The following is a 22,279-nucleotide window of genomic DNA, read 5'->3' as shown; positions in this document are numbered from 1 at the left end:
CAATCCTTAATATGAGAATTAATCAACTAATTTGAGTAAATAAAAAATGTTAGTTAAATCAGCTAATATCATACTTTTTTTTTAAAAATACCATAAGCATATTTCTTAATTCCCTCCCTACTTCTCTTACCTGATTATTGTTGGGGGATATTAATAGGATTAATTTAGAAAAAATTAATAAACATGTGAAATAGGTTTTACGTATAAGATTAATATTAACTTTTTAATTATATCTTATATTAAAGATCGAAGGCGCATATAGTTTTATTCCATAGAATGTTGGTGCTTTCAATTGAAACAGTCTTATTTAAATTAGACTATTATTTTAATCTGCTTGTGGCAAAAGCAAATGCATTATTAATCAATAATTAAATAACTCATTAAAACTGAGCTGGCCATCCCAATGTTTGAATCTTTCAAGCGCGGGCAACTGGGCAAGGCAATGTTGGAAGCAACGGGGCCTATAGAGCATTATTTGACTCTGAAAATCATGAACGGTGTCCTCACAAACAAGTAAACAATTACTTATGAGATGCCGTCTTTTTGTATATTATTAACTCTTAATATTCACACATTAAAATGGAGGGACGGCACGTAAAGTCAACAACAATTTCACTATTGATCATGTGTATTCAAAGAAGGAAGCCGCAGGTCATATTGAAAACGTCATCCTCAAAAAAGAAAGAAAATTATAGGAAACTTCAACACCAGACTAAACCTAACCCAAGAAGAAAGTCCCATCCATGTATATAAAGCTAGCCCATCACTTATCCTCCCCACACCAACCCTCTTCGTTTCATCCTTACTAATCGCTGACAATTGCTTCAAAATCCTATCTTTTGCCAGATTAAGCCATGTTTAGATCGCTGACTACTCGAAGAGGCCATGGAATAGGGAGGTATGAGAGGTTAGGCAAAGAAGGCAGTGCTATTAGCCCTTTGATTCCCCTGGAGCTGAAGAGAAGCACCAGTTTGCCTGTTGCTGCTTCGTCCAGAAAAGCTGCGACCTTTGGTGGTGGGCTCGCCAGTAATTTACAGAGACAGCCTACGAAGAAGACGACGAAGGAGAAGAGTCACCCCCTGTTCAGCTTCATGGATTTTCGTCGCAAGAAGAAACCCACGTCGAGGCCTGAGTTCGTGAGGTATCTTGAGTATCTGAAAGAAGGAGGCATGTGGGACTTGAATTCCAACAAGCCCGTCATCTATTACAAGTGAAATAAAGCTTAGTTGCTTCCATTATAGATCCCCCCCCCCCAAGTTCCTTCCTCCCGTGCATTTGGATTCTTGTATCCGACCGATCAAAGATTTTGTTTATATATTATATGCCAATTGCAAATTAAAGTATATACATATTCGTTCATCATGCGTCGGGGAATCAACGCATCTCGTAATGTTCAGGCGCCAATACAATTTAAAAACAAAAAAGAAGATATGAGAGCCGGCGAGTGGAAAAAGGCCTCTCAAACAAAAAAGAAGAGGAATCAATCCCCGTTGCTACCATGTTTTTATGGGCGATGAGAGCCGGCGAGTGGAAAAAGGCCTCTCAAACTCTAAGAATCCACCAACCACCCAACTCTAAACTACCAAAAAGAAATACCTCAGGCACGTGAGATTTACTCCTCCAGTTTTTAATATAAGATTCATTTAACTAATTTGATTAGATTAAAGAAGTTAGGTAAGTTAGTTAATTATAAGAAAAGTCACACATTTTTCCTAAAACATCATAATCATCTTTCTTAATACCCCATCTCCCTCTTCTACTTGATTATACTTCAGGGAGTATCCATAGAGGTAATTTAGGGAAAATTGATAAATATGAGAAATTGATATTATATTTAGAACCAAAATTAACTCAAGAATTGGATCTTATATTAAGGATTGGAAGAGTATATTTCTCGGTAAAAATAGATTATTTAAGTTTTATAAATCAAATCCGGTAAAAGAGTATAAAACGTACTTGACAAGAAAACCTTGATGCTCGCGAGAAGTTGACATTTCCCAAAACAAAACAGAAAGAGCTGAGAAGAACTGCGGGAAGAAGAACAGTTGATGGAGCCAGCAGTGGCTGAGCATGACTCAATCAAGTGTATAGAATAATGTCATCCGATCCCCAATCTGCTGCTGACCACAAATATAGAATCTTCCAGAAGAAAGCCGTTTGTGATTGTAACTCTTTATTTAAGTGACTGAAGACATATAAATAACACTGTTATGTGGCTGTGATGAATTGCTTAGCAGAGAATGAAAAAGTGGGGAATTTCATTCCACTGCGATGAGATGATGAGAGCATTTGAAGACTTTGAGAGGAAATGAAGTAAGCCATCCATGCCATGTTGCTGCTGCTTTGGTCCACACACAAACCAACCTAGCGGCATTGATTCTCTGCCCTCTTCCCCACACAAGTATCTCTCCTCACTTTATGCTTTTACTTCCAAGTTCAACTACATGCCAACAGCTTTCACTCTAAGCTACATATTTTTTCCCTCATCAATTGCATACAGCCAATGACAAATATAACAGATGATTTCGGCAAAAAAAGAAAAAAATTAATAACAACAGATGATAAATAAATTTGATGATGGTTGTGGAAAAAAAACAAGTAATAGTTTCTCTGGTCCTGTATATAGGATACAGATAAATGAAGTATACAAAAAACAATCAGTTCAAATTAGTTCATAAAGGCAACATATATGTGAAAAATGCATGTTTTTCTAAGTATACCCTTCTTTATAGAAATGGTGTGTGAGAGAGAATGAGTGAGTAAAATATGTGACATAATTAATGACGGAAACATATAATTAATGAGTTAAAAAAACTAATTTTAAACGCATACGAAATGAATTCTATCCCAAAAACTGTAACTTTGCTGGGGAGGGAGGATGAAAGGTTGTGTGCGCATAAAATTAGAGGGGAGGTGGGTACTCGGAGGGGCTGCGGTTGGAGCTGAGCACGGGGGATGCCTGGGTAATTTCCTTTAATTAATTAATCAACGAACCATTTATTGTTATAATTAATAATAATAATTAGATAAACACATGCAATTAATGTTTGCATACGGAATTAGAAATTTTTCCAAAAAAATCTACACACATTTCAAAATATGCACTATTATTTTATTTTTTTTTGTGGCCACGTAGGGTATAAATTAATTGGGGAAATTTGTGAAAGGAAAGCGAAATAAATTGAAAAGGCAAGAGGGGTGCGTGTTCAGGTATTGACAAATTGCGGGGTGGGACTGTGGGAGGGTAAGGGTACGACCGTAATCTAGAGAGAGAGAGGCGGTCGTTTGCTTGAAGTTGGAAGGAGAACAAAACACATAAGAAAATAAAAGGGGGCGCAGTTTCTTGGGGAGAAGGGTAGGGAGGGTGTTGTGCTGTGTTGGATTTTTATTTTGCGTCTCCGAAGGTGCGGGAACACCCCTCCAAATTTATGATGCTTCACCCTTCATTCCCTCCCTCTGCTTCCTCTTCCTCCTCCTTCCTTTCTCTCTTTTCTCATTAGGGTTTCTGTTTCTCACCTCCCCCCCACCCCCAAATAAGGTATGTCTCTTCCCTTCTCTCTCCCCCCCTCTGTTTTGCTCTCATCAACTTGTTTGATTTCGCTTTCTTTTTTATTTCTTTGATGTAAACAAGAGTACTTCCTTAAACACAACGATTTCGATTTCGATTTTGTGCTGGTCTTTTATTTTCTCTTTTGCCCATAAAAAAATAGCAGTTTTGACATCGGCTACCATTCATCTCGCTTGGCGGCTCAATTTTCCCTATTTCATTTCTTCTCTGTTTTCTTGGATTTGGAATGAAACGGAACCCTTGCCTGCTTTGAAATCCCGTTTCTTTCTGTTCGGTTTCCGATGGAAGTTTGTCAATGTTTTTAATCACTCTCCCTCTCTGTCTCTTTCATTTTTCCCTTCGAGTATCGCATTCTATGCAGCCATTTGAAATATGTCCGGAGAAGTAGACCATGCGTTCCTTCGAATCCCACGGGTTTTTACTTTGAATTTCTCCATATTGTAAAAAACCTTTCGATTGTATTTTAAATTTAAATATCTTACGGTAATATTGCTCCCCACTTGGTTATGTTTGGATCTTTGCGTTCCTGCCTTTTTCTTGGCGGCTCAACAGAGATGCTTGACTCTTCCGCGCCTTTTATGGCCGGACAAGTATAGTTATTAGGGGAACAAAAAGAAAATTATTCATCGTTACTCTGCATCTCAGTGTGCATTTATTACTTTTGTGGCCATTTCTCTATCATGGTATGTTGCTTTAGTGATATGCTAAGTCGAGCTTTTAGTTAGCCTGGTTGAGGTACTCGGTCATTGGAAATGCTATGAATTTAAGCCGATTTAAAAATGTTTACAGTTGTATCATCTTTTGATTTTGACAGCCATGCCGACCTTTACTGCAATAGCGTTTGATACATTGATAGAGCCTAAAGCTTCTAAATCAGTCGATAAATCTGCCCCGTCTTCCATGCCTGTTCCCAACACTAAACTGGAGAGGAGAAGCAGTGTGCCACCGGCCACAAAAAAGAAGGCTCCTCGCCCTCCATTAAAACCAGCACTCTATGCCACTCCTGAGGTGACACCAGTTCCAGATTCACCCTCATCATTCCCTCCTTCTCCCTACATTGTCAATCACAAACGTCGAGGGCCACGCCTTGTCAAGAGTTTTTCTGAGGCCAGCGTATTAAAGCAGAAGATTCCAGATGACGAAAAGGATGATGGTTTACAGAAGACCTCAGACACTGTGGTTGTTAGCTCAGCTGGTGACCTGCAAGTCACTTTCTCACATCCTGAGCCTGTTAAGGAGGAGCGAACTAATGGTTTTCATGACAGTGCACCTAGAAGCATCAACACTGATGACCTTCGCACTGGATGCAGGGAAGCTGGAAGTAGCAGCAGTACAAATGGGTCACTCAAGGAGAGTAATATACCGAAGGTGTTGGCGAATAATTCTGAAAGAGATGTAGAGGGTGAAGACTTCTTTGATCCGCAAGATTCAATGAGTTACACTAGTAATACAGATGGAGAAGATAATACTGGGCCTGAACACTCTCTAAAGACCCCTACTCCTCAAGGGGAGTTTTTTGATGCTTGGGAAGGTAATTGAAATATACTTATTGGCTCCTTTTTTTCCTCCCGTGCAGTTGAACATCTATGTACATGGTCAAGCACTTACATGTGTTTGGATGAGCTGAAATAAGGAATAAGACAATCTCATTCCTTGTGTATTTAAACTGTCTCTACTTTTATCAGAATTTTTGCCCTACAGGAGTTCAGTGAACAAAATAGTGTTATGCTTTTCAATTTCATTGTGTAATACTTGTGTTGATTGGATAGGGGAGGAAGGCAGAGCAGATCGCTAGTTTTGTAAAGAAATTCTTAGTCTGAAAGCCGGTTCACTTGGTTCTTTTCTTGCAGAACTATCTGAAGGCGGGCCTCAGGCTTCTCCATCTCCATATAATGCTGAAGCTGAATTGCGTGAAATGAGGTTGAGTCTGTTGATGGAGATAGAAAAGCGGAAGCAATTTGAAGAATCCCTTAACAGCATTAGAAGTCAATGGGAGAGTGTTAGACAAAGGTTGTCTCATGTAGGCATAGTCCTTCCTGCTGGGATTATATCTGCGGCTGAGGGACAACAGCTGAATTCTGATCCTGTCGGAGATCTGTGTGAACAAGTTAATGTTGCTAGGTTTGTATCAGACGCCATTGGGAGGGGCATTGCCAGGGCTGAGGTGGAGATGGAGATGGAAGCTCAAATAGCTTCTAAGAACTTTGAAATAGCTCGTTTGTTGGAACGTCTCCATTTTTATGAGATGGTGAATCAAGAAATGTCACAGAGGAACCAAGAAGCAGTAGGTAAGATGTGCCCTAGATGGCCTTTCAAGTGGAACCATTGATATACGCTTTAACTTCAACTGAAAATTAGAGTGCATACAAATTGATGCATGCTTTTCTTGCTCTGTTTTAGTAAATTTCTGCACTTGGCATCTCTGTTACGCATACTTTTTCAGGTATTGTGTGATTTGTGAATCCGCTCCTCTCACCTCATAGGAGTTCTACTTTGCATTAAGAAGTTGCTCAAGAATACCAGTATAGGACAGGCTTTATAAGCATCAAGCATTTTTATCGTCTATCATGTCCGGTATCTTGTCATTGGCTGAAAATGTGGGTTTCTGATGTCACACTGATAGAGACCAAATTCCAAAGTAGAAATGGTGCAAAAAATCAGAGCCAATATAGTTATGAAAAATAGAAGTGTGTATCTGAATTGTTAGTAGGTCAGAAGACAAATACTCTGTCTATTTATGTAATACTCACACCCAAGTCTTCCATACTTTTCCCAGCACTTCCTACTCTATTTTATTGGCCCATTGTTAACTTCTAAGGTCCAACCAACTTCCTCCTTGTTGCTCGCATCAGCTGTCACGTAGCCTTGGCCTGCACTAGTTCCGCAATCCAACCCTTTAAACTCCGGCTTTTCCCTTGTGCCAGATCTATTCATTTGAACACTCACCTTACCAAGATTGATCATATCACATTGATAGTCTATCAGGGCTGTATGTCCTTTGGTTGGGATGAAACGATTTGTTTATGATGGAGTAACAACACCAAGGTATGACAGCGATAGATGCCTCAAGGCTGGTCATGGGCTATACGCCCTCTTTTCATGAATTAACAGAGTAAAAGAGAACAAATGGGAAATAATGGAAGAAACCATAAGATTATTTTCCAATTTTGATTATTTAAGATGATTAGCTAAATACTGAGATAATATGCACATATTTGTATGCATGTTTACTTTGTTTCCAGTGTAAGCTTCTGCCGTTTAGACTTGGTTAATTTCTTACTCATACTGGTGTACTTTCAGAGATGGCAAGGCGTGAGAGGCAAAGGAGAAGTCGGAGGCAGAGATGGATTTGGGGCTCTATTACTACTGCTATTGTGCTTGGTGCTGCCACCATAGCGTGGTCTTATATCCCCATGGGAAAATCGTCATCTTCTACGTACCATGATCAGGCTTCTGAGCATGGGGATGCAGCCAAGTAACATACATCCATCAGCACTAACTGTAGCGCCGTTTGATGTTAGGAGAGGAATAAAGAGTATACATGCCACTATGTGGTTGACTTTCGTCAGTTGCAATTTTCCGCATCCGGAGCCTTTGCATCTAGTATGTAAGTAGGGCCTCGCACAGAATATCTAGGTGATAGTGTACTGAAGTGGCTCAGTTGATGTTGAGATATTCTGTAAGTTGTGCATTTCTGCCAGCGAGCTTAGATGTGCTTGCGTAAATGTTTGGTTTTTTTGTTACATTGCTAAGGCATGTTGATGATGGGTCATTTAAGCTCGTGCTCTCGTGAGCATTTTTATACAGCAAAAGAGGATTTAATCAATGAAATAGGAAGGGGGATATAGTCCTTGTGCCTCGATGAGTGGTGGGATGATGCCTACGATTCTTGTGTGTTTCTGTGCTGTCGTGGTCAGCCTCAGTAACGACCATGATCCTTTCGTTCAATTTAGGGTTGCAACAGTGTTGTGCCATGGCTATGCCCTGATTAAGGGAAGCTATATCTACTCTTGTTATGTGCGTTCCGAGCGCCATTTGGGGCACTTTTCGCACTATATTTGGAAACACCAAAAAACAGCATTACAAAAAAATGTGACCATGATCAAGAATTGGGTGTTTTTTCTTTTTTTGGGACTTGGAGAATTATGTTGTCCTATCTATCCATGTTGTATAGAAGTCTAAAACAAAATATAAGTGACGTAATCGTTGTTCGCCCTGACCCAATGCCCGGTCCTTGATAAATCTTGCAGTAGAAGTATTATTGTACTTCTTAGAATGCCAGACTTATTTAGAGCAGTCAAAACGGGCAAGTTTATCGGGTCAGTTTTTTTAAGCCTTTCGAAGTAGTAGGCAGGGCTTGTATTTTAAGAAATTAAAAAAGAAATTAGATTTAAAAGGGCTAGTACTATAAGGCTGAGTATAATTATGTATTAGTTTTTTTATGAATAAATTTGAATTAGAAAAATATTTGGAAGAACTAATACTTAAACCAGATAATTAAAAAGAATAGAAGAACAATTAAAGTTAATTTTTAATTTTCAATTCTTTCAAAAATGGCAGCTCGCATTCTTAGCATTACAATTACCATAGTAGCTAATAAATCTTCTTTTACTATCGGTTTACATATCTTAACAATATATAGAAGTTTTCTTATTCTAACGAATGTTTAGGCTTTCATTTGTGTTCATAACTATTACATAGTTTTACTTTAAATAATAGTGATAAAGACAAAAATCTTAATATTTTTATTATTGAAGAAGAGCTTACTTGTAGTGAAGAACAATTTGATATTGTTGATCTTAATGATAGTGTGATAAAGATGAAGATAAAGATAATAATCATATTGATATTGTTAATCTTTAGCTGCTAGGTTTTTATCCTTTTGTTTTCCTTGTTTCATTAGGTTTTGATTTTTTTTTAATTTTTGACAATGATTTATTAGTATTTAATTTTTTTTCTATACACCATTAGTTTATTAATTTATTTTACTAATATTTATAATTTGAATAATTTTTTAGAATTCTTGTTGTTTTATTTTTTTATTTTAAAATAATTAAAAAATTTAAATTTTAAAAAATAACATAAAAGGATCACTTTTTTAAACCCTGAACCTGCATGTCCAAAGGTCGGTCTTTAATAATTAAATAATTTTAAGATATGTTAGCTTTAAAAACTAAGGGCTTTTAGGCCCTGGTCCTTCAAGAGCTAGTCATTTAGGATTGAGCTGGTCCTTATTGATAGCTCTAAACTTATTTAAATAATTTGATTAAATTGAGAAAGTTTGATAAATTAGTTAATTATAAAAAATATGATGTGTTTTTTTAAAGCATTATAATCATTTTTCTTAAATAAGAATAATTTTAAAAAATTAATAAATATGAAAAAATAGGTTTTAATTAATTTAACATTTAAGTCCTATGTTAACGGGATGAATATATGGACGCCTTGGGACCCGGATATCACTTTAGGGAAACCCGAATCTACTTTTGGGGTCATCGTCGCTACAGGGCTGAGGTTGCTCATGAAGTAGAATAGACTGGCCCAATAAACTGGAATAACCAAATCATTATTTTCTTAACACCATCCTTCTCAGTGGAAAAAATGAAGACCTATGCATAGTATACTCGTATACTCTCATAGACTCCCCATTCATCCGCACTCCAAACGTACGAATAAGTTGCAATGACCGATCAAACCATCACCCATCACTCTCTACGTAGCCCAATGATATTACCATCTTACCCTGTGCTAAGCCGATTGGCAGATGGCCTTCTTCTCCTTCAGGTACGTGTTGGAAATTAGCTGCAGGTATGGAGCCATCTGGAGGATCACATGCTTTCTTGTGGGCTTCAAGGCTTGGCTCAGCGTCTATATTTCATGCAGGCACAGGGTTGCTTTTCTAATTCCTCTCGTTATCAACTGTTTCTGGGCAAAAGCTTCGTCCTTGGTTGACGAGAAATATCAGATAAATGGCATTATAAACCTGTTCAGTATACCGAACCCATCTGATCCTAACTACAGCTATTCTTTTGCTTCTCCTTCTGCTTCTTTTTTCCGACCGTGTGAGATCTAATTCATTGCAGAAATCTCACCAACGAGATTGTTTTGTGGGTCTTGACTGACCTACATGATGTCATAACAGCGTGCGTGGTGGGCCTGGCTGCCCAACCACATTTATGTCCAGTTCATGTCACGCCAACATTGAACTTGCACACAATTCTAAGGAGTGCCATTTTGTTGTGGCTCTAATCGTGACGCTGGGGAGGCATCACTACAGCTAAGTGGAAGCGACCTCTTCTGAGACTAATTCCCATGTGTTTAATGCCCTTTAGCCAGGGGGAGATGGAGGCACGTGTACTCTCCTACCTGGTCCATAAAGTCATGGAAACATGAGTTAGGTGCCTTGTCCTTAGATCGTGGATGAGTCCGACTCCTTTCCTAAAATTCTTTATTACCAAAAAAAAAAAAACATTGAACTTGCACAGCAGAGCTTCTTGCATTGGTGATTTCTTTCTGCCCGGTGAAGCTGCTGAATTTTGTTCTCTCTTCAACAAAAAGGATGGAATTGAGTCTTCCAATGTGAATAATGTCGATAGAATTTATTGTTTATGCGCGGAGAAAGAGGAAGCGAGAAACAGACAGTGGACAAGATGAGGTCGTAAAGTGTCTTAAATCCGCTAATGTCGCCCATTTATTACCTCAATCGTCCCTGATTCCCTACTTTTGACTCCCACGCAACCGATATGTTGCCATCACCACAAACCACTCTGTTTTGGCCACGCGGTGACATCCCATTGAATACTCCTGAAAAAAGAAAAGAATGCACACACAATGGACAGAGGTAATGGTCGGATTACTCACAATTTTATACCGAAAATATGATGGTAGGTCGATTTAACGCATGTTTTGGGATATTATAGCGGGCGAGGAAGCTGAAGAGCAGAGCAGAGGAGATGAACATGGGTGCCGACTTGGGAGCTAACGAGGATGCGCCACGTGGTGGATTGGATGGAGATGGCAAAGCACGAGAACAAGGTTGTAGCTTTATAATGGAGAGGCATCAGATGCCTGATCATGAAATATCAGCGACACCACTCCCATCATTTTCAATGTAATAATGACTCCGCTGCCTATTATTTCCTTCTTCATCATCGTTCCTTGTATTGTATGGATCACGCCCTTATCCCAATTAACGCCTCCTCACAAATTAGCAACTTTGGAAAACTTTATTCTTTTGCAATTGAGGTTAAGTTGATCGCCAGTAAGTGAGTGAACAAAAATCGTGTCTTCGGATTTCATCAAGTTGCGTCTCAGTAACGCATTTGCCCACATTGTCGGTGGCCCGCACTTTTAATTATATATCTGAAAAAGAAGCATTCTTCTTGGGATTAAACTGCGTAATGCACGTCAAGGACTAAAATCTGGGCTAACATAATTCTGGAGGGCTCGACACAGAGCATTGATGATTTAAAGACAGAAACATGGTTTGTTTCTGGTTTTCCATTTAATCAGAGTCACACATGACTCGCGCATTCATTAGTGTTGCTGTCAGGTTACCTGCCTGTCACATTACGACAATTATGTGTCGGTAGAAATATTAACACTATCATTCAAAACCTTTTTCTCTTTCCCTCCCGCTAATTGCCATTAATAACCGCTAATAAATAATAGTAGGTCTCAAACAAAAGTACTCTCAAGATATGCTATCTTTATGCTGTAATTTCAAAATCTATGAGGTTTTTCCCCCGCGTTAGTTAGTGTTCGAAATTTATACTCACTTTGCTTTCGAAGGCTCTCGCAACATAAAGTCAAATTATTAATTTTGAAAGATCTGCAAACCATAATTTTCCAAAATAAAATTATATATTTACGAACTTGTTTTGCAATTTGCATTCTGCAGTGGGAAGAGACAACCTTCAGCCAGAGCTGAGAGCCTTATAAAACCTCTCGCTTCGTTTTTCTCTTATCTCCGTTACTTTTTTTTGGCCTGACTCTTATCTCCATTACAAGCCTATAAATAATAGGAGACACCTCCTTCCAGATTGACTTTGCCAGTGTGCGTGTGTACGTGTATGAGTGTCTGAAGCAGAGAAATGAAGAAAATTTCATTAGCTCTTCTTCTGGCCATTATAATCCATCAGAGCTCTGTCCACGTGCTTGTGGATGCAGGGGATGGCTTCGTCAGAACCAGAGGCACCCATTTTCTGTTGAATGGATACCCTTTCTACGCAAATGGCTTCAATGCGTACTGGCTGATGTACGTAGCCTCAGACCCATCTCAAAGGTTCAAAGTCTCTGCTGCTTTCCGTGAAGCCACCAGTCATGGCCTTACCATCGCAAGAACTTGGGCATTCAGTGATGGAGGTTACAGACCCTTGCAGTATTCGCCTGGTTTCTATAATGAGCAAATGTTCAAGGTACCCCTCAAGGACCTAGAACTAGAAAGGCGAGAAATTTGCGCTCTTTAACACGCAGAATTGCTGATATTTCGTGTATGTGCTTGAAGGGGCTAGATTTCGTTATAGCAGAGGCTAGGAAGCACGGGATCAAGCTTATATTGAGTTTCGTGAACAATTATGAGAGTTTTGGAGGGAAGAAGCAGTATGTGAACTGGGCTAGAAGTAAAGGACAGTACCTAACTTCAGATGATGATTTCTTCAGAAGCCCTGTTGTTAAGGGTTACTACAGGAACCATGTCAAGGTTTGCAGAATGCCTTTTACCTTGCTTGATGCAATATGTGATTATGATTTCCTGTTTGTCCTAAATTCTCCATCTTTCATTTCATCTCTTTCGCTTTTTCTGCAATTTTGAAAATTAAACAAGAGAAGATGATGGGATTTGTGATTCATAAGTTCAGCTGATATCTGATACACCAGATTAGATTATGAAATAGTAGCGATGAGCGACTGTGATTTTTTTGGAGTTTTGTTGGGCATCACAATTTCAAGTTACTGATACAGCCTAAGTCTTTCACAGACTGTTATTAACAGATTAAACAGCTTCACTGGAATTCATTACAAAGACGACCCAACAATCATGGCGTGGGAGCTGATGAATGAGCCCAGATGCACGTCAGATCCTTCTGGAAGGACTATCCAGGTCAAATCAAACAGCTTCAATTAACTGTTGTTGCTCCGCTCTCCTCTCTCTTTTTGTTTTCTGTTTCTTCCTTTTATTTTCCGGAATTTGCGGTTTCATAGATAGTGTGTTATGTTCCCACTGAAGGCGCTTTTTGCAAAGAGAACTTTCAACTCTACCATGTTTTTGAAATTGGCCCATATCTAATCATGCTTTTCATATGGTCTGTACTTATATATATATATATATATGTGTGTGTGTGTGTGTGTGTAAATATAAAGCGGTAATACTCAGTACTGAATGTTATAATTATTGAAAGCGAACTCTTTTTAAAGAGCTGACTCTTGAATCTCAATCATAGGCCTGGATAGCGGAAATGGCTTCGTTTGTGAAGTCCATGGACAGAAAACACTTACTGGAAGCGGGTTTAGAAGGATTTTATGGACAATCAACACCTCAGAGAAAGAGAATGAATCCAGGTTTTGATATAGGGACCGACTTCATTGCAAATAATCGGATCCCTGCCATTGACTTCGCCACAGTTCACTGTTATCCTGACCAATGGTAACTACCCCAAAAAAAAAAAAATTAAAATGCTTGCCAAAATTATTTAATTCAATTCATCTATCGAACTATTTTTAATAGAGTATATATTTTGTTCATTGTATAAACAGGTTAGCCAGCACCAATGATCAATATCAGCTTTCGTTCGTGAATAACTGGCTCGGTGCACACTTCTTAGATGCTCAGTACGCTCTCCGGAAGCCAATTCTTGTAGCAGAATTCGGAAAATCATGGAAAGATGCGGGTTACAACACTTACAAGAGAGATCAGATTTTCAATAGTGTGTACTACAAGATATATGCTTCTGCTAAAAGGGGTGGGCCAGCGGGGGGAGCCATGTTCTGGCAGCTTCTTACCGAAGGTATGGAGTCTTTTCAAGATGGGTATGGGGTAATGCTAGGCCAGAGTTCTTCCACAGCAAATGTTATTGCTCAGCAATCTCACAAGTTATACCAACTTCGGAAGATATTTGCCAGAATGAGGAACATGCACAGATGGAAGAGGGCAAGACCAAAAAGAGGAGTTCCAGGACACAGAGGAAGGCAAATTGGCAACTGAAGTGGCCTGACTGAACCACGTAAACTAATCTTATTTGTGCTTGAGAAATTTTAGTTTTAATGTTTCCTAAACTAGTTTCTCTTTTAGAGATGAATGTCTTTTTTCGTCCAGGAGGACATGCTCTGTCCCCTTTAAGACAGCCTTTAACATTTTGTTTGACAACATTGAGAGTAAATCACTCCAGCTTTGCTTTCATTTAGATCCAGCATCCATTATTCCTTTCTACTTTGAGCAGTGATAAATTAATTATTTAGGTGAAAACCAAACTATAATTTTAAAAACAATTTTATGATATACGAAGTAAATATGTAAAGAAATTTATCTTGATTTGCGAAAAAAATACTTCATAAAATCATCTTTATAATTTGCCAAACACTCCCTAAGTTCCAGCTCTAAGCCCTTGGATCATGCGTTAGGAATCGTGTATAGCGTATGAAACTTGAAATTTCTATTCAATAGTAAAACTAAGTGCCATTTTATAGCAAATTCCGACGAAGTTCCTAGTCGTCACCCCCCCCCTTCCCTCCCTCCCTCTTTTTGGGTTTCGACAGAGCGTCATTTCTAACTCGTGACTATGTTATCACCATCAAGGCAAGACTTGATATGACAGTTCTTAGTCGTCTTTAAGCCAATGGCGAATTACGTAGATTACAAAACCAAAGCAAATTGCAGCAGACCCCAAAAGAACAGCGACTCTAACCCATAGGGAGGATGCAAATGCATCCAACACAAAAGCATTCCATAACCAATACCACAAGACGGAGTCAATGGATCCAATGATGGCACCAACAACCACTTGGCTTGCTGTATGAAGCTGTTGGGATACCCGTAGGTATGACTGCAAGCAGAGGGAGAATGCATTACAGCATGAGCGATTTATCCTTACAAATAATTTTCTATCAAAACAGTAACTTCAAATTTAAAAGATTCATGCGATGGGACCACAAATAAACCTCAAGGCTAAATCATCAATATATGAATGTGATTCAACACTAGATTGCAAGTAGATAATGTTAAATATAAACTATCACTCAAAAATTCAGCAAGTAAGGTGAAAGGACGCTAATTGAACGATGCATGCACAAAGTGTCATGTATATAACTTAGATAAAGTTTAGCTTAAATGTCATTTCAGTGGATAAATCCGTTTATCGTTCTTCGAGAGGATCATTAATTAGGAATTCATGTCAAACTCTGCCAGTATTCCATCTCCTAGCATAACTTATTGTAGGCGAACAAAAGGGGAAAGAAGGGGAAATGGCGCCGATATAGGTTCGGGTAAATGCAACCATGGAAGTTAGGAAGTTATTCGTGTTTATTGACTCATGGGTATGCCGTCAGTATTTTTAATACCCAGATGTAAGTTTTGTGTGTGTGTGTGTGAGCGTGTGCACGTGCATGTGTGAGTGTGTGAGGGTCCTCCAGAGTATGTTTCCGTTATGTTTGTGTCCCGATGCCCTAAACAATACAAGTGCAGGCAATTGTATTGCATTATTCAGGATGAATATGAAGTGAATGTTACGTCTGAATAAGTCGTCAAATTTCAGGTGGTATTTCAGTATGTTATAAACAGGACGCTTAAGCTCACGTGAAACAAATTACTAGAACTACATGCAAACATATATTTGGCCATCTGCATGGTTCATTTGATGCGAAAGGAAACAAAGAACTGACAAGGTCTACATTTCTAACAAGTTATACGGGAATAGCCGGAGAATATGGTACCAATGAACAAGAAAACTACTATTCTCGAAGGACTCAAGCCCGGAAAGCTATCTTTCTTAGAATAAATAGGAAACACTGCATATATATACTTACAAAGTAAGAACCAAGCACCACAGCAAGTCCGCTGATGGTAACGCTAGATCCACTTAACCCCAGCCATTCTATACCTGCAGCATCATTAGTAGAAACATGAGGTTTGTTATGAAGCCAGTACAGGCTTACCACAGATCAAACAAAGAAATTATTTTTCTGACACAACCACTACCTCAAAGCATCTTAATACATGTGATTCTAGAAATAAGTTTCTGGCTGCATTTAAGTGTTCCTAATCAAGCTTTAGTAACCATCTTTCTGGATTCATGGGATTATACATATCTCAAAGCAATAAAGAAACCAAAGGAGCACATCACCTCAACAACCAAACTATCTTCTTCTACAGTTAGCAATAGGAGATTAAACTTTGGAGACGCCAAGACACCCATGAAATATGTATAGTTCCCAAAAGAACTGAGCTAGTATTAATTTTGCTTCCAAGAGAACCTTGAACTCAAAGCATTTAAAACTTTTGCAATAGGAAAAGCATGTACAAAATATGGAAGAAGATACTTCAAGTCCATTAACACCAGTGTTAACTTTATCTTTTATCAGTTGTAAGATAGGCATACAATTATCAGACATTAGGTAATATTTCTCCTTGGAACTGATATAAATATGATGAGTGGGAAAGAGAAATTACTTGACAAAATAGCAAAAGCAACAAAAAAGAAGATGGATTGTCCATGTGTAGATGGCATTCCAGGGTCGGATTTTAGGGTAGAAGGCCGTTCCTGGTTCAGTATTCTTTTGAGTACCACAGAAAACACAGCATTTAAGATAGATCCTGCCGCAAACCATAAGGATTCTGCATCATGCCTCCAGAGAATGAGAGCACCAAAGAAGGCAGATACCATCCACTTGCTCTGCAAGTAAGACACCAGATCCATTAGCCCATTAAGCAATAATTATACCTTAATGCAGAGTTAGCTGAACAATAACCAGAATCAAAGATGGTGATTTGAATAGTGCATGGCAATGGAAGATTTTGAAATAAGGCAACTCAAAAAACCATAAAGTCAACCTTACAAGTCCAAAAGAAAAGAATATCTTGAGTTATGATATGACAGGACGGTAAAATGATAGTTACAGCAGTTCAAACTAGTAGTATTGAGAAGTCGAAGCGCTGCAGAGTCTTTAAAGGGCTCCAAAAAGGGAGTAATTCTGCTTTGATTTTCAATTCCAGGGGAGTAATTCTCCTCAAGTATAATTCTATGCATACAAGTGGAAAGGCTAATGCCCTTAATGTCTGAAACTGGCCAGCCAATTGCTGGCTTGTACTTCTGTATCTGCTCAGCATTTAGATCTATACACACAATGGAGGGAAAATTATTTGAAGAACCTAAGAATGCACATTTTAAATGTGAGGGAAGTTGCTCCAATTCTACGGCACGTGGTGCTTGTCAGAGGGTGGTGTAAGTGGCACGCCCTATCCAAAGTTCCCAAATCTCTCATTGAAGGCTGGTGATACACAGCCTTGACCCTCTGATTCCATAACAGTTTCTACAAGCTCATCCTACGAGGTTTCATCATTTCACCTCAATGCAACGCGTGCCTTGATCAAAAGAATAACTCTGATCTTAAAAAGTTTCCTCCTGCCGCCGTAATGAACATTCACGACTTATGGTAACAACAGTTTGCTTTATCCCTCCCGCTCCATAAATGAATAACGGAACTAATTTAAGTCAGAGCATTTGATATTCACAGTTGTAATAAGAGCATAGTTATAATGATAGCAAACGGTCGCGGCCACGATTGAATGAAAGAAGTTAAGGGTTACGAACCAGTCGATTGAGGATTGGTTCCAGCTCACGAAGCGCAAACTTGCCGAGCCGGGATGGTCCATCAATTAAAGTTTCCTGTTCAAGCACTTGAACGCCTTCATCACTATTTTTATCTCGGATGGCATAATTTTTAATCAATTCATCCATGTTATTTTGGAGCCAGAGCCGGTTTCCCCGAGAAAGGGGCCTCCTCAGAACAAAGCCAGAGAAGAAGGTAGATCTCGAGGCAGAAAAGGCATCAGCAAAGGAAGAACGGTGACAGAATCTTTGCCGAAGCAAGCTGGGAGCGAGACATCTGGAAGAGGGATTGTAACAAAGTGGGGAGGTAGCCACCATGACGGAGGGTCGCGGGAGCAGCGTGGAAAAAACCCCCGAGGCTTCAGGCTATGGTCAGAAGAGTCCAAACGAGTAAAGGATTTGTTGGCGTACACATTGCAATTGTTGTATCCGCGCACCCGCAGCAGCGCGCAACAGTTCTCCTCGAAAATTAGTTACGAAGCGCCATTTTGCGTGACCGGACCCTTCTTTTCGAACCCCTCCTATGCCTAATGCCTGGTAAATTTGCCAGGGGGGCGGGGGAATCTAGAGTCTAATCTAAATCTAAAAGGCACATAATAAGTAAATGATAATGATAACAAATCACGTAATTAGGACTTCTTAGTGTTTTCTTTAGGATATTATAGTAATTTTAACATCACTCTTCCCTGTTGTTTCTCATGTTGTTCACAGAAGGAAGTTTCCGCAGCTCTTCCCTGGTGCATGCATGAACGATGCCAAAGCATTTTACTCTTTTCGACGCTTTTTACAGGAGATTTTTAGAGCTTTTTTTGTTTTTTGTTTTAACTTCTTACAAGATATTTCGTATATTTTTAGAAATATTACTTCTATTCTTTAATATAAAAATTTATTTGATTTTTACTTTATTTCTCAATATAAGATCTAGCTAATTTTATCTTCCTTATGTATTCTTTTTTTTTTTTAAAATAGTTATTGTAATAATTACAGTTCTAGCTAATACACTTGATTTGCAAAGATATTTTAGAAAAAATAATATCTATTTAGTACAAATAACTAACTTAACTAATTTTTTTAATCTACTTAAATTAGTCAATTAACTCCTATATTAAGAATCGGAAGTGATATTAACAACCTTTTTTCTCTCAAAATACCTTTAATTATGTAGGGAAGATAATACTACTTTAATTTAATAAAGTTCTTTTGAGGGAGGGCAATTTTAAAAATGATTAAAAACATGAACATGTTTAATAAGAGAAATCAATTGTAATTAATTTTCTTAATATATGTTAAATTTGTGTAACGCTTATTAATGTTGGACATCTGAACTAAAACGCATTTAAATTTAAATAAACTGAAAATCAGTGAGTTAAAAAATGACGTTCTTTATTGTTCACTGCGCCAGCAGGTTATCCGACCCCCAACTCTTTTTAGACTCACTCCTCTCATTATTGGATGGTGAATAAATAATTTAATTTAATTTTTAATATAATACTTTATTTGATTTTTATTTTGATCATAATTATAAAATCTTAATCTATTTTGTCTCTCATATTAATTTATTTTTTTCAAGATAGTTCTTCTAATAATGATAGTTCTAGCAATACATTTAATTAGCAAGGATATTTTAGGAAAGAAAACACATATTTATTACAGATAACTAACTTAACTTATTTCTTTAATTTCTTCAAATTAGTCAACTAGTTCTTATAATTAGAACCGGAAGTAATACTACTTACGCTCATTAATATTTAGCTGACTAATTTAAATAAATTGAGAAAATTAGTTAAACTAATTATTTGTAATAAATAGACTTTTTTTCTAAAATATCACTGCTAATCAACTGTACTCCTCTGATCCTTAATATATGACATGATTATTAAGTTGATTTTGGTCCTAAATATAATACCTATTTCTTATATTTATCATTTTTTTCTAAATTACCCCTATGAATACTTCCTCAACCATAATCAAGTAGAAAAGGAAGAGGGGATATTAAGGAAAATGATTATGGTATTTTAATAACAACATGTCATATCTGTTATAATTAGTTAACTTATCTAACTTTCTTAGTCTAATCAAATTAGTTAAATAAGTCTTATATTAAGTATCGGAAGAGTATTAATTAGAACAATCATTACTATGGGGATTATCTTGGAAAAAAAGGATAAATATAATAAAAAATATGAATTGAGATTTTATATTTAAGATCAAAATAAACGTAAAAGTAACTCCTATATTATGAACGGGCGGTAACATCAACATTATAAAAGTATACATTTTTACTAGGCCAATAATAATGCAGTCTCTGGTCCTTAATATAAAAGTCAGTTGACTAATTTGAATATATTAAAAAAATTAATTAAGTTAATTATTTATAATAAATAGTTGTTGTATTTTCTAAAACATGATTGCTAATAAAAAGTATTGGCTAGAAGTACCAGAAGTATAAAGACTATTTTTAAAAAAATAGATAAATATAAGAAACAAAATAGATTAATATATTTAGAATTCAAATAAAAATTAAACAAACTTTTATTTTTATATTAAGCGTGGGAGGTACTAATATGCATGTTTTCATATAATAAAACGCGTGTTGCATGTGTTAAAACTTTGCAACGCAGCAAATGGTTGGTGAACATTATTAGTTTTTACGTCCAACGATATCAGTTGCTGTGATGACCCAATTTAGTAAGAGGCGGCCACGCGAAGAGATGAGTTCCGCGTGAGGTTCATTTTTTTTTTCGGCGTCAATTCCCCGTGGACTGTCAAGAAACCACTGGGCTTTAGGAAATCCATACATCCTCTCCTGGGCTCGAAACGTAGATTATGGTTGTCGTCGGTATCAAAAAAAATGAAAAGGAAAGAAAGCAGAAGGAGGGAGGGAAGTGGATCCCCTCCGGTGAGCATTACTACCGTGAGCGTGAATTGAGAGGATCTCAACCATTGATTGCATCCTATGGCTCTTAGTCGTTCACGTTTGATGTGATAAAGGCTGGTAACCCCAGCGGTTTTGAAGGAGGGATGAAATCGCAGTTCATGGAGACTGGACCTTGCGAGATCCACTTGGAAAGGGAGGGACAAAAGGGGGGGGGTGTGGTTGTGATGTTTGGATTATGGCCGTCATTACAATAATGCTTCCCCGACACAACATTATCAAGTTTAGAACTGATCAAGGCATGAGATTACGGGAATATGCCCTCTGCGCTTTTAAAATGGATGATAATCATCAGTGGATGCAAAAGAATAAAAATGTCATCCTTTTGCATAGTTCAAGTGAGACCCCACCCATTAATCCAAAGGAATAATCAAGCGAGATGGTGTTTCAGTCAGTTTCGACATCCCCACTTACTCGCCTCACGCCAGACCCCAATAAAAGGTGGGAGAATGTCCTGATCGTTACTAGTTCGGGTTAAGCAACTTAAACTCGAGTTTGAATATTGAAAGAAACACACCACAGAATAAACGGAAGAATTTTGGAATTAATGGGAACCATTTACAGGGTTTTTCCTTTTTTTTGTGGGGCCCACTGCGGAAGAAAGACACGTCAAGTTTTGGCCATCTTGCCTACAGCCAGGCGTATGATTCCCGGCCCGAGATATGTAGTTGGCAGAAGGCGGTGATGCAATGCGAGGAAAGTCTCCAGAGAGCAAGAGCAAAGGAAGGCTTCCCTTCTGTATGGCCTTTGCAGTACCTAAATTGAATTAGAATTAATTTAAAATAATTTATAAATAGTTTTTTAATCATAATTTAAGAAATACAAAATAAATAAGTAAAAAGAGTTTTTGATTTGTGTAAAATGTATTTATAAATATTTTTAAACGTTGTCCCAGATAAATTCGATTGTTTAGGTCGGGTATTAGGATGCTCACAATAGGAGGCTTTTCCGTCTGGCTTCTTGTTTCTTTTATTCAGTTCATGGGCTTGTGGTCTGGTTTCATGTTACAGGGGAGTATGGTTCGTGAATGAATGGCTGGACAATGGACAGGTAATAAAAGGGGAAGGGAGCAAATTATGGGAAGCGAGCCATGGCGTGTGCATTGGCAGGCCACTCTGATATTGCAGAGTCAACGGTCAACCAGTTTTTGTTGTTAGGTCGATCACTGCCACCCACACGCCTGCGGCCTCTCACCAGTGTATTCACATGCATCGAATAAAATATTTTAATCATTATAAATGTTCGCGAATTAACATTCATGTCTCCAGGCGTACGTCAACAATACTACCACCTCAACTTATTAATATAAAAATTAATTTAATTTTTAATTAATTTTAAATATAATATCCTCTCATATTTATCTTTTTTTTTTTATAAATCACCTTCGATATATTTCATGTAAATCAAACAAAATTTTAAAATTTACAAACTCTCATTTAAAATTTAATAACTTTTTAACTTTATTCCCATTTAATATATATTATGGCCTATCAGAACAAAGTCAATACATTATTAAATGAAAGGTAAAATTGTATATTCATATGAAAATTTTCTTTTTACCTTATAAATATGACCAAAAAATTGCTCCTCTCTCTGCTTTTTAAATGGACTAGAAGAGTATGTTTCTTTTATATATGATCATATTTGATAATGGCGTTAATAACAAAAAAAAAAAAATGATGGTAAGGTGTAACATGATCAAAAAGATGATATTTCCTCTGATACTTAATATATGAGTTAATTTGACTTTTAATTTGGTCCTAAATATAAAATTCTAATTTAATTTATCTCTCATATTTATTCATTTTTTTTAAGATCGCCCTTGTAGTAGTTACACATGTTAAATATTTAATCAAATGACACTTAATTAGTAAGGTTATTTTAAGTAAGACAGCATATATTTATTACAAATAACTAATTTAACTAATTTTCTTGATCTACTCAAATTAGTTAACC

At 37.4% G+C, this 22,279-nt stretch overlaps 4 protein-coding genes across 5 annotated transcripts; 3 read left to right on the top strand and 1 right to left on the bottom strand.

Moving 5' to 3' along the window:
• Positions 1-604: 604 nt before the first annotated feature.
• Positions 605-1,245, top strand: LOC114731591 (uncharacterized). Its single transcript, XM_028918801.1, has one exon. It carries the CDS (start codon positions 855-857, stop codon positions 1,212-1,214), a length of 360 nt encoding a protein of 119 aa, XP_028774634.1. The 5' UTR covers positions 605-854; the 3' UTR covers positions 1,215-1,245.
• Positions 1,246-3,318: 2,073 nt separating this feature from the next.
• Positions 3,319-7,623, top strand: LOC114731588 (uncharacterized). 2 transcript variants are annotated; one of them, XM_028918795.1, is made up of 4 exons: positions 3,319-3,538; positions 4,383-5,099; positions 5,419-5,856; positions 6,869-7,623. In XM_028918795.1, exons 2-4 carry the CDS (start codon positions 4,385-4,387, stop codon positions 7,045-7,047), a joined length of 1,332 nt encoding a protein of 443 aa, XP_028774628.1. In that variant the 5' UTR covers positions 3,319-3,538; positions 4,383-4,384; the 3' UTR covers positions 7,048-7,623. The 2 variants fall into 2 exon arrangements, with proteins under 2 accessions (XP_028774628.1, XP_028774629.1); XM_028918796.1 differs by lacking the exon at positions 3,319-3,538 and having other exon boundaries at positions 3,601-5,099.
• Positions 7,624-11,421: 3,798 nt separating this feature from the next.
• On the top strand, positions 11,422-13,964 carry LOC114731596 (mannan endo-1,4-beta-mannosidase 7). Its single transcript, XM_028918806.1, has 5 exons — positions 11,422-11,985; positions 12,075-12,269; positions 12,546-12,668; positions 13,009-13,211; positions 13,322-13,964. The coding sequence occupies exons 1-5, from the start codon at positions 11,662-11,664 to the stop codon at positions 13,767-13,769; spliced, it is 1,293 nt and encodes a 430-aa protein (XP_028774639.1). The 5' UTR covers positions 11,422-11,661; the 3' UTR covers positions 13,770-13,964.
• Positions 13,965-14,195: 231 nt separating this feature from the next.
• LOC114731576 (lipid phosphate phosphatase epsilon 1, chloroplastic) lies at positions 14,196-17,790 on the bottom strand. Its single transcript, XM_028918781.1, has 4 exons — positions 17,371-17,790; positions 16,230-16,452; positions 15,587-15,660; positions 14,196-14,607 (listed from the first exon to the last, which is right to left on the bottom strand). The coding sequence occupies exons 1-4, from the start codon at positions 17,704-17,706 to the stop codon at positions 14,383-14,385; spliced, it is 858 nt and encodes a 285-aa protein (XP_028774614.1). The 5' UTR covers positions 17,707-17,790; the 3' UTR covers positions 14,196-14,382.
• Between the last annotated feature and the right edge of the window lie 4,489 nt (positions 17,791-22,279).

This window comes from Neltuma alba, unplaced genomic scaffold (genome assembly GCF_004799145.2).
Source record: "Neltuma alba isolate B1F8T4 unplaced genomic scaffold, ASM479914v2 tig00012838_pilon, whole genome shotgun sequence".
Classification (NCBI taxonomy): Eukaryota; Viridiplantae; Streptophyta; class Magnoliopsida; order Fabales; family Fabaceae; genus Neltuma; species Neltuma alba.
The sequence above is the reverse complement of the archived record's forward strand: the minus strand, read 5'-3'. Positions and strand labels throughout refer to the sequence as shown.

Bases quoted from the DNA above. Each gene is read 5' to 3' on its own strand.
- LOC114731591 (XM_028918801.1), top strand. From the start codon at position 855: ATGTTTAGATCGCTGACTACTCGAAGAGGCCATGGAATAGGGAGGTAT.
- LOC114731588 (XM_028918795.1), top strand. From the start codon at position 4,385: ATGCCGACCTTTACTGCAATAGCGTTTGATACATTGATAGAGCCTAAA. The intron at 5,100-5,418 runs GTAATTGAAATA...CTTTTCTTGCAG, and splicing joins GTTTTTTGATGCTTGGGAAG to AACTATCTGAAGGCGGGCCT. The intron at 5,857-6,868 runs GTAAGATGTGCC...GTGTACTTTCAG, and splicing joins GAGGAACCAAGAAGCAGTAG to AGATGGCAAGGCGTGAGAGG.
- LOC114731576 (XM_028918781.1), bottom strand. From the start codon at position 17,706: ATGGTGGCTACCTCCCCACTTTGTTACAATCCCTCTTCCAGATGTCTC. The intron at 16,453-17,370 runs GTTCGTAACCCT...TCTTACTTGCAG, and splicing joins AACCAATCCTCAATCGACTG to AGCAAGTGGATGGTATCTGC. The intron at 14,608-15,586 runs GTAAGTATATAT...CTCTGCTTGCAG, and splicing joins TGGTGCTTGGTTCTTACTTT to TCATACCTACGGGTATCCCA.
- LOC114731596 (XM_028918806.1), top strand. From the start codon at position 11,662: ATGAAGAAAATTTCATTAGCTCTTCTTCTGGCCATTATAATCCATCAG. The intron at 11,986-12,074 runs GTACCCCTCAAG...ATGTGCTTGAAG, and splicing joins ATAATGAGCAAATGTTCAAG to GGGCTAGATTTCGTTATAGC. The intron at 12,669-13,008 runs GTCAAATCAAAC...TCTCAATCATAG, and splicing joins CTTCTGGAAGGACTATCCAG to GCCTGGATAGCGGAAATGGC.